General features: G+C 65.0%; 1 protein-coding gene across 8 annotated transcripts; it reads left to right on the top strand.

Annotated features, from left to right (window-relative positions):
* Nucleotides 1–815: 815 nt before the first annotated feature.
* On the top strand, nt 816–12,803 carry WNK4 (WNK lysine deficient protein kinase 4). Of its 8 annotated transcripts, none has more exons than XM_086864380.1 (20): nt 816–1,366; nt 6,389–6,561; nt 6,742–6,962; nt 7,043–7,200; nt 7,720–7,808; nt 7,885–8,104; nt 8,181–8,511; nt 8,672–8,802; nt 8,873–8,940; nt 9,030–9,171; nt 9,253–9,369; nt 9,443–9,598; nt 9,876–9,933; nt 10,073–10,207; nt 10,341–10,903; nt 11,126–11,222; nt 11,332–11,758; nt 11,869–12,071; nt 12,180–12,277; nt 12,358–12,803. In XM_086864380.1, the coding sequence occupies exons 1-20, from the start codon at nt 917–919 to the stop codon at nt 12,373–12,375; spliced, it is 3,855 nt and encodes a 1,284-aa protein (XP_086720506.1). In that variant the 5' UTR covers nt 816–916; the 3' UTR covers nt 12,376–12,803. The 8 variants fall into 8 exon arrangements, 7 of the variants coding, with proteins under 7 accessions (XP_086720506.1, XP_086720505.1, XP_086720507.1 ...); XM_086864379.1 differs by having other exon boundaries at nt 11,329–11,758; XM_086864381.1 differs by having other exon boundaries at nt 11,329–11,758; nt 12,355–12,803.
* Nucleotides 12,804–12,868: the final 65 nt, after the last annotated feature.

Genomic DNA, 12,868 nt, shown 5'->3' with positions numbered 1-12,868 from the left:
TCCTTCAGCCTGGAGAGACAACACGCTCTTGTCCGGCTGTTGGCTCCCGCGGGGCTGACACACACCTTGGACTCTTCCTATTTGCGTGACCCTAATTTCAGGATTTCGGACCGTAGTGAACCCGAGCGGGATTGTCTGGGGCAGCGTGAGGGGGAACTCGCGTCCCGGCAGCGGGATTCGGCTGCTCCAGGACACGCTGCTTCGGGACCCGAGTCAGAAACTCGGAGGAAATGTTTAAAGCAGGGACGTTCCTCCGTCCCTGCTCCGGCTGCGTTAGTCACAGCAGCCCCGGAGCCCCACGGGGGCGGCGGCAGGGAAGGGGCTGTCCTGCGGGGAGGGGACGGCAAGGAGCGGCTCCGGGTGGGCGCCAGGCGCTGACCCCCGGCTGGGAGGGACATCCCGGCATCCCGGGCCGCTCGGGAGCGCTGCCGGGGCGCGGTCCCGGGGCCGGGGCCGCTGCCCGGTGGGTGTCGGCGTGGTGCCGGTGCGGTGTCGGTGCGGTGCCGTGCCCCTGCCCGGTGCGGTGCCGGTGTGGTGTCGGTGCCCCTGCCCGGTGCGGTGCCGGTGCTGTGTCGGTGCGGTCCCGGTGCCCCGGCCCGGTGCGGTGTCAGTGCGGTCCCGGTGCCCCGGCCCGGTGCGGTGTCGGTGCGGTCCCGGTGCCCCGGCCCGGCGCGGTGTCGGTGCGGTGCCGGTGCCCCGGCCCGGTGCGGGGCCGGTGGCGCAGCGCGGGCGGGGGGCGGCGGTCGCACGGGGGCGGGCCCGGGCGGGGCGGGGGCGGTGCCGCCGGGCGGGGCAGCGGCGGCGGTGCCGGGGCCGGTGCCGGACCGGGTCTCGGCGGTCGCTCCCGGTTGCGGGGTGGCGGAGGCAACGGGTCCGAAGCTGCGCGGGAGCGGCCGCTCCGACCGGGCTTGAGCCGATGCTGGCGGCCGAGCCCGCCGCCGCCGGAGCCATGTCCCACCCCGAGGCGGAGCGGGCGGACAGCGGCTCCCCGCCGCAGCCGGAGCCGGAGCCGGGTCCAGGGCTCACCGGACGGACCCCGCACCGTAGCCGCAGCCGGCGGCCCTCGGGGCGCGATTCCCGACGTGCTTCCTCCCGCTTCAACCGGCGGAGCTCGGCCGAGCTGGAGCTGCTGGGGTACCCGGCACCGGACGGAGCCCGCGGGGGGTCCCCGCCGCCGGCGGCCGCTGTCGAGCTCCGAGAACCCGAGGAGACGGAGAGCGAGGAGGTGGAGACGCGGGCGGTCGCCACCTCCCCCGACGGCCGATTCCTCAAGTTCGACATCGAGATCGGCCGCGGCTCCTTCAAGACCGTCTACAAGGGGCTGGACACGGAGACCACCGTGGAGGTGGCCTGGTGCGAGCTGCAGGTACGGCCCCTGCCAGCGCCTCCGCCCCTGCCTGCCCGCACCCCCAGGCCCCCGCCCCGGGGCAAGGGGCTCCAGAGAGGCTCTTGGACCCTCTTCCGTCCAGTTTCCCTGGCGTGTGCATCCCTCCTCGGCCCTGACCTTGCTGCCCACTGCTGCCTGTCTGGATGCTGTGCGGGACCCACGGGGCACCTCCCCGGGATGGAGCCTGTGCCGGTGAGGGCAGGCACCCTCGAGCCTCCGCTTCTGCCAGTAACTGTGGTACCCCGCTGCAGTCGGGCCACAGCAGAAGGGCAGGGCAGGGACCTGCAGGTGGGTGCGGGCTCCCCTCGCTGCCTTGCACTGTGCCCATCACTGCCAGTGCCTCGGTGCCTCGTGGGTCTGCTGGCCCGGATCCAGATTCCTGCTTAGTGCCGCCGCTTCTGGCCCTCCTGCTCATCACGTGCTGTTTTCCATTTGCTTTCTTGCTGCCTGCACTATGGAGTGTGCCAGGGTGCCCATGTTCTTGATGCCAGTCCCTGCTCTGGCACTTTACAGGTGGTTTTGGGGCTGAGCATCCCACTGCCTTTCTGATGCTACCAGCTCGCAGCTTTTCCTCCAGGAGGACAGCGAGGGCAGCAGTGCCCTCTCTGCATGCCCGCCTGTGCTTGCACTGGAGCTGCCTCCACAGTTTGCTCCAAGAGCCCATGGTGTGCTCTGGGGCACGTGCCTGCAGTGAGCTGGGGCTGGCTGTCAGCTGGGAGCAGGGTACAGCACGACCTTGGTGCTCTCTGCCTGTTTGACCTTGGCTGAAGTGGTGTACGTGGTCACCTGTGTGTGGTTTCCATGATGCTGCCAGGGGCTCTCAGCCTGCAGCTGGACCTGTGCTTCCAGGTCTCTGAGGAGCGTCCCCATCTCCTCTCTGCTGCCACACTCCTCCATCTCCTTGGCTGTCTTGCAGCCTGACAGCAGGATGCTGAGAGCAGTGGTGATAGTGTTGCCTCCACAATGCCTTTGCCCACTCAAGTGCTTTTGATGAGCCTGATCTTGTCCATGGAGGTGCCCAGGGAGATCTGTGCTGTGGGGCTACCTTTTATTCTTGAAGTCCCTGGGGAGGGGCTTTGGTGAGGTCCAAAGTCTCCCACAGGCTCCTAACCCTGGGATGGCTGCTGTGGTGGGAAGGTCCAAGTCCTTGTTGACACAGAAAAACGTGTCTTGCGAGTTTGTTGTCTTGTTCCTAAAAGCTCAGTGCAGTTGCAGGTAGCTGCCTAGGCTGGGTCCTTGGGATGGCTGCAGCCCAGCAGAGCAAGAAGAGATCCTGAGAGACTGGCAGGTGGTTTCCAGAGGGGCTGACTATGGCCTCTGAGTGAGGAAGGTGAAGATTTGCCCCCCACCCCCCTGAGTTACACAATTGCTTCAGTTGTTGAGAGTTCAGTTCAGAGCCAGCTCAGTTCTCCTGCTTTCACAAAGCCCCACAGCTCTGTCCAAATGCTCCTGAGCTCTCCTGAGTCCCTTCAGGTGGCAACCACTCACTGGAACAGCTGCTTGGTGAGCCCAGGACCTTCCTCCTCTGCATGAGTCAGCTGTCCCCAGTGCTTCCCTGTGGGTCTCAGCCCCATGTCACAGCTGTGCCTCAGTTCCCCTGCCCTAGGGCCTGGCACCCAGCAGGGCTGGCAGCGTGTTCCCTGCACCCTGCTCATCCCTGTGCCTGTGTGCAGGCAGTGCTGGAGGGGATGAGCCTGCACCATCTCAGGAGCGGAAAAGGGAGCTGGGAAGCAAAATGTTTCCATGTCCCAGTCCAGCAGGCACATGCTGGCCCCGTTGCTGGTGGTGTGAGCCAGCCAGGCAGGAGTGGCAGAAGCCACTCACTTGTCCCCTGGGGTGGCTGTGGAGAGGCTGGGGTCCAGGCTGAGCTCCTGCTGAGGACCCTCCTGTGGGCATCCCATGGTGTTTGAAGACCTGGCAGACCCGACCCCTCTCAGCCTTCACCCTCCCACGGGAGTGCAGCCAGGTCCCTGCTCCCACCCTGTGCCTGTCCTGCAACCCCCCTGCCCCAGCCCTCTCCCCTCCCCATCCTGTATTTGGCTCCGTTCCACTGACTGCTCTTTATCCAGTGTCTCTTGTATCCAAATCCGTGTCCCACAAGGGCTAAGAGCACAGATGCAGACATTTAGAAGTTTGTTTTTTTCAGCAATCATGCAAAGAATTGGACACTGTGACACAAATACAGGATTTGGAACCACAAATAAAAATGGTTGTGGTTCTGCTATTTTAAAAATAGCTTTGTCCTGTGCACTTCACAATTCTCCTTCTATTGCCTTTCAATTCCAAATGAATACTTAACCTCAGGCCTGCCCTGTTCTGCACCAGAGAACCTGGTTCAGCTGCTGTGATGGATCCCAATCCCAAACCTAGCTGTCCCTACTGTCCTTGTCCTGTCCTTCCCTGCCCAGAGCCTGGTGAGGCTGGTTTTGCCTGTCTTCTGTCTTCCTGTGAGCCCCCTCTGGGGACCTGCCCATCCCCATCCCCTCTCCTGAACGCAGCGTCTGTCTGTGCCTCCCGCCCAGCTCCACAGCCCCACTGTTTGTGCTTTCCAGCTTTAGCCTGGCACTATTTCTGTCGTAGGTGCTGCGGGCGGTGGGGAAAGAGGAAGCAGGGAGGAAACCAGAGGCCCAGAGTGGGGTCGGGCTGTAAATACCTGACTGTACGATTTTCCTGTGGAACCCCTTGGGGTTCCCCGGTGGGCAAGAGCATTCAGGGCAGCAGGCAGTGCCGTGCCTCCCCTGGCTCCGGTGCCCAGGTTGGGCAGGTAACCTTAGCCAGCAGCCCTGGGGCTGCAGGGCACCTTGTGTGTGCACTCACATGGCTGTGAGCATAGAGCCACAGGGAGGGCAGTGGCACCCACTGCTGACAGAGAGCTGGCTCCTCTCAGGGGCTCGGGACCTCCCTGTGCCTGTGGACAAGGCTGCGGCCAGAGCGCCGGGCACTTTCCAGCGCTGGCTCTGTGCCCCAGCACGGTGTTCCTCTGAATGCCCCCTCCAGAGTACAAGTGGCAGTGCAGAGCCAGGGCCCTGGAGGGCTGCAGGAGCAGGACAGCCGAGGGCTGCGGGATGGCAGAGCTCTGTGAGCGCTGCAGAGCACTGAGCGCCAGCGCTGCCAAGCTGGGAACATCCTCCTGCCGCAGAGGCAACAGCCGCTCTCGGCCACTCCGTCCCACCCTCCCGACTCCTGCGCTGGCCTCAGCTCCTGGTGTTGGCTGTGCTGGGCTCCTCAGCAGCCAGCTCCTGGCTCACAGGATGGGCTGGACCATTGCCACCCAGCTCCTCATGGTCCCCATGCCACCATCCCCGGCGTGCTCCTCCACACTGTGCGGGTGCTGTTAGGAGAGGACATGGTGTGCCCATGCTGTGTGCCATGTCTGTGCTGGCAGCCCTGTCTGCCCTGCCCTTCCCGGTGTTCCTCCAGCCAGGCTGGGCTTTGATGCCCACACTCAACAGGGAGAGATCAGCATGCACAGGAGCGGGAGCTGCTGCCACTTTGACCATGTGGAAGGAACGATGCCAAGTGAGCCCAGCAGCCCTGGCACAGGCTTGGGGGACATGCTTGGCTCCCCCAGACCTTACTCCAGCCACTCTGGGAGAGCTGGCCTTGTGCTGGGGCTCTGCCTGGAGCTGGGCATGGCACAACTGCTCTCCACTCTCGCTGAGCTGGGAGAGCAATGGTCACTCATGACTCCCCACCAGTTCACAGCCCGTGTCAGCTTCCTCATGCCCTTGCAGGTTTGTGGGGTGCAGTGAAGCCTCTGGACACCTCTCAGTGGGGAGGAGGGGGCCAGGGGGGTGATGGTGGCGGTGGCACTGGGCGGGGAAGCTGCTGTGTGCTGCTGCCTGTGCAGGGGTTCGGGTGCTGTTTTCCTCCTTCCATATGAAAGGTCCCATTCATGCTGCTGCAGCAGGCTCAGGTTCTCGTCTGGGCTGAGCCTGTCCCCGAGCATGTATTAAATGTGGGGGGATTATGGAGCAGCTCCAGCCAAGGCATGGAGCCGCCTGTGATGCAATGAAAATATTACGAAAGCTGACGGGGTTGATGGATGGTGGCCACTGGCCAAGAGGCTGAGCACAGCTCTGGCAGCACTGGTGGTGGGAGCTTTGTGGCAGCTCCAGTTTCCTTGGCCTCTGAATGTGGGCTGGGCAGGGGTCCCAGCTTGGAGGCCCCCAGGCTCTGCAGCAGCTGAGCTCTGCAGGACCCCAGGCTGTGGTGGAGTTGTCACTGCTCCTGCCCCTGCCCAGGGCTGATCTCTCGCAGCTGCCGTGCTTGGGGCTGGACCTGGCTCCCCCAGCTCCGGCCAGTCAGCTCCCCTCTCCCGCACCCTGGGGCTGTGTCCCTTCAGGATGAGGGGGCCGCCCCTCCGCTGGCCCCTGCCCAGCTGCAGTCAGCACCCTCGGCTTGTGTTTCCACTTTAATTAATTCGAGCAGGAGGAACATGGAAAAACCTGGGCTGGAGCCTCCCCCGCCTGCTTTCCCCAACAAAGGCCTCATTGAGGCTGGCCCAGCACTCAGCCAGCAGAGCCCAGTGCTGATGGTGCCCCAGTGGGGGCAGAAGAGCCACGGCCATGGGGTCTGCACAGGGCAGGATGGCAGCAGCTTCTGCAGAGCCCCCGCACATCCCCTCCAGCTCCAGCGTGGGGCTCCTGTCCTGAGCGTGGTGGGCTCCAGCTGGGGGCTGAGGGAGGGGAGTGGGGACATGTGGCCCCAGCACAGGGCAGTGAGAACTGCGTGGGGTCCTTGGTGCCCCCTCTGTCCTGCAGCCTCCCAGAGCGGTGGGCTGGTGGGGGACCACGGCCCAGGGTGGCCCCAGCCATGTGTTTGCCACTGTGCTGGGGGACAGCAGGTCTGACCCGGGCTCTGTGCTGGTGCCACAGAAGCCTCCTCTGCCTTGTATGTTGGGAGTGGGGATGGGGATGTGAGGGTCTTTTGTAGCCAGGGGACCCCCCTGTGCTGGGCAGGACCCCACATGCCCTCCTCACACCCCCCTGGCTCCCACAGACACGGAAGCTGTCCAAGACGGAGCGGCAGCGGTTCAGTGAGGAGGTGGAGATGCTGAAGGGGCTGCAGCATCCCAACATCGTCCGCTTCTACGACTCCTGGAAGTCAACTATCAAAGGCCAGATCTGCATCGTGCTGGTCACAGAACTCATGACATCTGGCACCCTGAAAACGTGATTGGGGCGTGCGGGGGAGGGAACAGGGTCCCTGCTAAGATGTTCTTTGTTGCTTGCCCTGTGTGTTCATCCAAGTCTGGGCGGGCTTGCCATGGCAATGGGAGGAGGGTGGGCTGGAGCTAAGGCTGGGGCACGAGTCCGAGCCCCCCAGGTCTGAGCCCTGGTGGTCCCTGGCAGGTATTTGAAGCGCTTTAAAGAGATGAAGCTGAAGGTGCTGCAGCGCTGGAGCCGGCAGATCCTCAAGGGTCTGCATTTCCTGCACACTCGCTCGCCCCCCATCATCCACCGCGACCTCAAGTGTGACAACATCTTCATCACGGGCCCCACGGGCTCAGTCAAGATCGGGGACCTGGGCCTGGCCACACTCAAGCGAGCCTCCTTTGCCAAGAGTGTCATAGGTGGGGCTGGGCTGGTGGGAGCTGTGGGGGCTGCAGGGGATGGACATCCCCAGGGTCCTGAGCTGCACTGCTGCCTCCAGGCACCCCCGAGTTCATGGCGCCGGAGATGTACGAGGAGAAGTACGACGAGGCCGTGGATGTCTACGCCTTTGGGATGTGCATGCTGGAGATGGCCACCTCGGAGTACCCCTACTCTGAGTGCCAGAACGCCGCCCAGATCTACCGCAAGGTCACCTCGGTGAGGCTCGGCCCCAGCTGCGGGTGATGCTGGTGGCTGAGCCCACAGGAAGCGGGGAAAGGGGCTGGGATGGTCAGCTGGAGCTGTCAGGCCTTGCTGCTGTCAAAATGTGTCACTGTGCAGGTTGTGTGAGTGGCTGAAGTTAGTCTGGGCAGTGAGGGGTTGCTCTGCCAGGCCATGGAGCTGTGGGTGGTGGCGGTGGGGCCATGGCTAGGCCAGATCCCACATCCCTGGCTCTGCACCAGCCACTGCCAGCGTGTTAATGGGGTGGAACGGGAGCAGTCTGCTCAGTCACCCTGGCCTGGGGCACTGCAACTGCCCTGACCGGTCACAGCCAGCTCCTGCCTGTTGGGATGGAAACCCAGAGCCCTGGGGCATCCTGGCCCGTGCAGGCACACGTGGCCTGGCCACAGGAACTGCTGCAGAGCTCGTGGGGCCCTGGGCTGGTTGTTCCCTGGCCCCAGGAGCCCCGTGCTGTGGAGGGTTGGCACAGGAGGTGCTCACTCTCATTACCCCCAGGGCCTGAAGCCCAGCAGCTTCTACAAGGTGAAGGTGCCCGAGCTGAAGGAGATCATTGAGGGCTGCATCCGCATGGACAAGAACGAGAGGTGGGAGCAGAGCAGGGCCGGGGTGGCAGGGTCCCCCCTGGCCCTGAGCCCGTGCTGAACTCTGTACCCTCTGCAGGTACACCATCCAGGACCTGCTGGAGCATTCCTTCTTCCAGGAGGACACAGGGGTGCATGTGGAGCTGGCTGAGGAGGATGATGGAGTCAAGTCTGGGCTCAAGCTCTGGCTGCGCATGGATGACACAAAGAAGCTGCACGGCAAGTACAAGGACAACAACGCCATCGAGTTCCTCTTTGAGCTCTACAAGGATGTGGCAGAGGAGGTGGCTCAGGAGATGGTGGGTACAGAGATGGGGGAGCCCTGGGTGCTGCGGGGCCCCTACACCCTGAAGTGACGAGTTCCCTCCTGTGCAGGTGGTCCTGGGCTTTGTCTGTGAGGCCGACTACAAGCTGGTGGCCAAGGCCGTGCGGGACCGCGTGGTCGCCATCAAGCGCAAGCGGGAGAAGCTGAAGCGCGCCCAGGACGCGCCATCGCCCGCGGAGCCAGAGCAGCCGCCAGGTGTCCTGCAGCTGCTGGAGGAGCTCAAGTCCCCGCTGTCACCTGGTGCCCCCACGCCTGCCCTGGCCACCCCTGGCTCTGGGGACTCTGCCTTCAGCAGCACCTTCCCCCTGGAGCCTGAGGAGCCTGAAGCTGACCAGCACCAGCACTTTACCTACCGGCACACCAGCTACTCCTCGGCCACCTGTGCGTAGGCACCAAGGGACAACGGCTGGGTGGGCAGCGGGGGACCGGGGGTGGGAGGAGGGTGGGGGGCTTTGTCAACTTCTCCCAGCCCCACAGCCCTTTCCCAGCTGCCCAGCCAGGGAAGGGACTGGCTTTGGTTCATGCCAGCACTCCTCCGCAGCCGACTGTGAGACGGATGGGTACCTGAGCTCCTCTGGCTTCCTGGACTCCCCAGACCTGGCCCATCGCAGCTTTGCTGCAGTGGACCCTACCAGCCCACCGCCCACCCGGCCCGTGCGCTGCTTCCCCACGGTGAGCACGGCCCCACGGGCGGGGGCTCGGGGCAGCTGCGGCACCGGCTCACCCCCTCCTCTCCCTGCAGAGTATCGCCGTGCAGCTGCCCACTGAGCATTTGCCGCCTGCCAGCGGCTTCTCCTCCTCGGTGGACAGGTGAGGCTGGGGGTCAGGCAGGGGCTGGGCAGGGAGTGTGGTACTTGGGAACGGCCATGCTGATGCTCCAGAGCTGGGGCTTCCTGCAGCTACACCTCAGATGTGGCGTCGGGCATGAGTGATGGCTGTGAGGGGCTCTCGGCCAGCGAGCAGAGCGCCAAGCTGCCGCCCAAGCGAGCCTCGGGGAAGCTGCTGCGGCGCCGAGCCCGGTCCAGGCTGCGCATCACCAATGTGAGTGCCACAGGGGCCGGGCAGGAGCCAGGCAGGTGCCAGGCAGGTTCTCCCAAGCTGAGCCAGCCCTGCCACCCACAGATCTCCGACAAGAGCGACCGAGTGGTGGAGTGCCAGCTGCAGACCTACAACAACAAGATGGTGACCTTCAAGTTCGACCTGGATGGGGACAACCCGGAGGAAATTGCAGCCGCCATGGTGAGAGCAGGGTGAGGGTGAAGGTGGGGTCTGCCTGGCTGGGCTGGGTGCTGACCGGCCCCTCCACCCTCAGGTCCACAACGAATTCATCCTCAAGTCGGAGCGGGACAGCTTCATCAACCGCATCCAGGACATCATCCACCGTGTGGAGACCCTGCTCCGCAAGGATGGGCGCAGCGGCACCGAGCTGCCCAAGGGCCCCGAGGCTGAGAGTGCTGTGGGCAGTCCCGTGAGTGCCAGCCTGGCCCTGCCAGCGCTGGGGAAGCTGCTGCTGCTGCTGCTGAGCATGGCTTGGGATGCTGCCTGGCCCCAGGGAGTCCAGGGGGGAGGGCTGGGGTGCAGGATCCTCCTGTGGTCACTTGCCCGCTCCTGTGCCAAGTCAAAGTGCTCCCCAGCCCAGAAGAGTCTCCAGCTCCTGTCCCCACAGGGTGGGGCCCAGCGGGGGCTTGGCACAGCCTGGCTGGGGCCTCTGCCCCAGTGCTGGGCTCAGCTCATCCTTCTCACAGGTGGACCTGCAGCTGCAGGGGCTCTCTCGCTCCATCTCTTCCTCATCCTCACTCAGTGGTACGTCAGTGCCCCTGTGCAGGCCCTTCCTGTCTCCCCAAGCCCTGTGCAGGGCAGGCGATGGCCTCAGCCAAGCCCAGAGGGTCTCAAAGGACATGTCCTGCCCTGGCTGAGCCTGGCTGTCACCCCTGTGTCACAGACCTGAGCTGCACCAGTCCCAGCCTCTCTGTCCAGTCCCCTGTCCTGCCGTTGCTGAGCCGCTCCCCATCAGAGACCAACCTGGCCAGTCCTGTGGAGCCACTGGCAGCCCTGGTGCCACTACGGTCCCCCACAGGTACCAGTGCTGGCAGGGCAGGCATGTTCATTGCTCTGGGGCTGCCAGCTGTTCGCTGGCTCTAGGCTCCAGCTGCTAGCCAGGGGTAAGGCAGGGTCCTGGGGGGCTGCTCCTGATGATTCTCTCCCTGCAGGCTCAGCCTCGATGACTCCCTCCTGGCTCACGTCGTCACCGGCACTGACACCAACACTGACTCCCCAGAGGACCCCAGGGGGGCCTGTCCCCCCAGCCCTGCCCCAAGCCCTCCTGTCCCCCCAGCCTCTCCCCACATCCCCCGTTCCCTGTGAGCCCAGCAGTCCCCTGAGCCCCCCTGTGACTAGCACACCCTTGTCCCCCACTGCCCCCCTCTTGTCCCTGGCCAATGTCTTCTCCCTGGCAGTGATGACCGTGGCCCACACTGTCTCCTCCATTGCCAGCTCAGGTGGGCACCTCTACCCACCGCTGCTGCCACGGCCACAGAGTCTTGTCCTGAGTGCCCCACGCTTTGTCTACCCTGACCCCACCGGCACAGACAAGCCAGTCCCACCTGGCAGTGGGATCCTGGAGTCAGTGCGAGCTGATGTCCCCACTGCTGGGGTGCCCATATCCTCCCTCCCCTTGGCACCAGCCCCAGTGTGCCCCACAGGCAGCGAGGCTGTGGGGAGCCCTCTGCAGCTGCTGAGCACATCCACATCTGGGAGTCCAGAGGGCAGCACGGTGAGTGTGGGTGTCCAGGGGCTGTCCAGGGCTGCTCAGTGTCAGGAAGGCTGGGTGGCGGCTGCAGATGCTGCACTGGGATGGGATGGAGCCTCGTGGCTTGTGGAGCCACTGGGGTGCAGGGAGGGCTGAGTGGGTGGCGGATCCCAGGGCACAGAGGGGAGGACAGGAGATGTGGCGGTACCTGGGGTGGAGCTGCTAATGGTGTTCAGGTGCCCACAGGTGCTGCCAGGTGCCCCCAAGCCCAGCCACTCTCTGATCATCTCAGAGGCACCAGCCCCCAGCGTGCCCAAGGCCCAGCTCTCACCCATCAATGAAGGTAAAGGGGGGCAGCACCAAGGCTGTGCCCTGTGCCCGTGCCAGGGCTCTGCAACGCCCCGGCCAGCCCATGTGCCCTGAACCCCACCAGCTGCCCCTGTCCCCAGCAGAAGCCAAGCCCCAGGTCCTGGGCCGGTTCCAGGTGGTACCAGCCAAGGACCTGGCTGTGACCTCTCCGGTGCTGGGCAGCAGTGACGGGGAGCAGCACGGCACGGAGCCGGCAGCGAGCGGCTCCCCGCCGCCCACGGTGCCCGACACAAGCCGCAGCTCAAGCAGCGACTCGGATGTGCCTCTGGAGGCGGCGGAGAGAGACCCCAAGGCTGAGGAGGTGTCAGCCGAGGGGGGCACGGTGCCTGCGGTGCCAGTGGGGAGCGACCCAGGGGAGGGTCCTGGGGAAGAGAGCACAGAAAATGTGCCGCAGGCCGTGCTGAGCCAGGTGTGGCTGAGCTACTCTCGCAGCTTGTCCTACGTGAGCAGCGATGACACTGAGAGTGAGGACGAGGAGATCTGGGAGGAGCTGCAGAACCTGCGCCAGAAGTGAGCAGGGGGGCCGCACCTGGGAGGCAACAGATCTTCCCACCCAGGCGGGGTGGGAGCTCGCTGTCCCTTCCCCGAGGCCCCGCTGCCAAGCCCTGTGTTCTCCGCAGGCACCTGGCTGAGGTGCAGCAGCTGCAGAGCGCCCAGAAGAAGGAGATCGAGGAGCTGTACCTGCGGATGGGGAAGCAGCCACCGCTGGGCATCGTCTCGCCCGCCGCGATGCTGTCCAGCCGCCAGCGCCGCCTCTCCAAGGGCAGCTTTAACCCCTCCCGTCGGAACAGCCTGCAGCGCCTGGAGCTGGCGCAGCCCGCAGGTGCCGGCCCCGCTCCCCGCTCCCTCCCGGGCACCCGGGCTGGGCGGGGGCTGCAGGACAGGGACCCCCGGGCTGGGCCGGCCTCACTCAGGGCCGCTGTCCCCGCAGGCATCATGCGCCGTAACTCGCTGAGCGGCAGCAGCACGGGCTCGCAGGAGCAGCGCCTCAGCAAGGGCGTCACCTTCGCCGACGACCTCGGGCGCATGGTAAGGGACAGGGGCGGACCCCACGGCGTTCCCGGCCGATCCCGTGGCGCTCCGTTCACGGCTGCTTCTCTCCCCAGTAGCCGGCTGGCCAAGAGTGATCCCATGAACTACCTCATCCAAGTGCCTGCTGCCCCGGGGCGGGCAGAGCCCCCGCACCTCCCGGAGCCCGGACTCCCCGCTCCCTCCGGCTGGAGCCCGCAGCAGCAGGGAAGCCGTGGGCTTGGCAGGGGCGGCAGTGCTGGCCTGGTGCAGACCTGTCCCACAGATGTCTGCCCCCTGTCCCCAGCCCTTTTGCTGGACACGTGCGAGGTGTCTCCATCCATCCTTCGTGGCTGTAAGGAGCTGAGCCCGCCCTGAGAGCGCCCTGCCTGTCGCAGCCCTGCCAGCAGCTCAGCCCTGCAGCAGAGCCCACCCACCCTGCGGATCGGCTTCAGCTCCCTGCGGCCCCGCCTGCCGGAGCACCAGGAGCACTTTGTTATGAACTGGTGTTGGGAAAGAGTTTTCATAAACACGGATTGAATACAAACTGGCTGTGCGTGTGTATCTGTCGGGCAGGATGCGTGGCTGCTCGCCTCGCTGTGTGACAACAAA

The sequence above is a fragment of the Cyanistes caeruleus genome, chromosome 27 (assembly GCF_971803275.1).
Source record: "Cyanistes caeruleus chromosome 27, bCyaCae1.hap1.1, whole genome shotgun sequence".
In the NCBI taxonomy this organism is placed as follows: Eukaryota; Metazoa; Chordata; class Aves; order Passeriformes; family Paridae; genus Cyanistes; species Cyanistes caeruleus.
The sequence above is the reverse complement of the archived record's forward strand: the minus strand, read 5'-3'. Positions and strand labels throughout refer to the sequence as shown.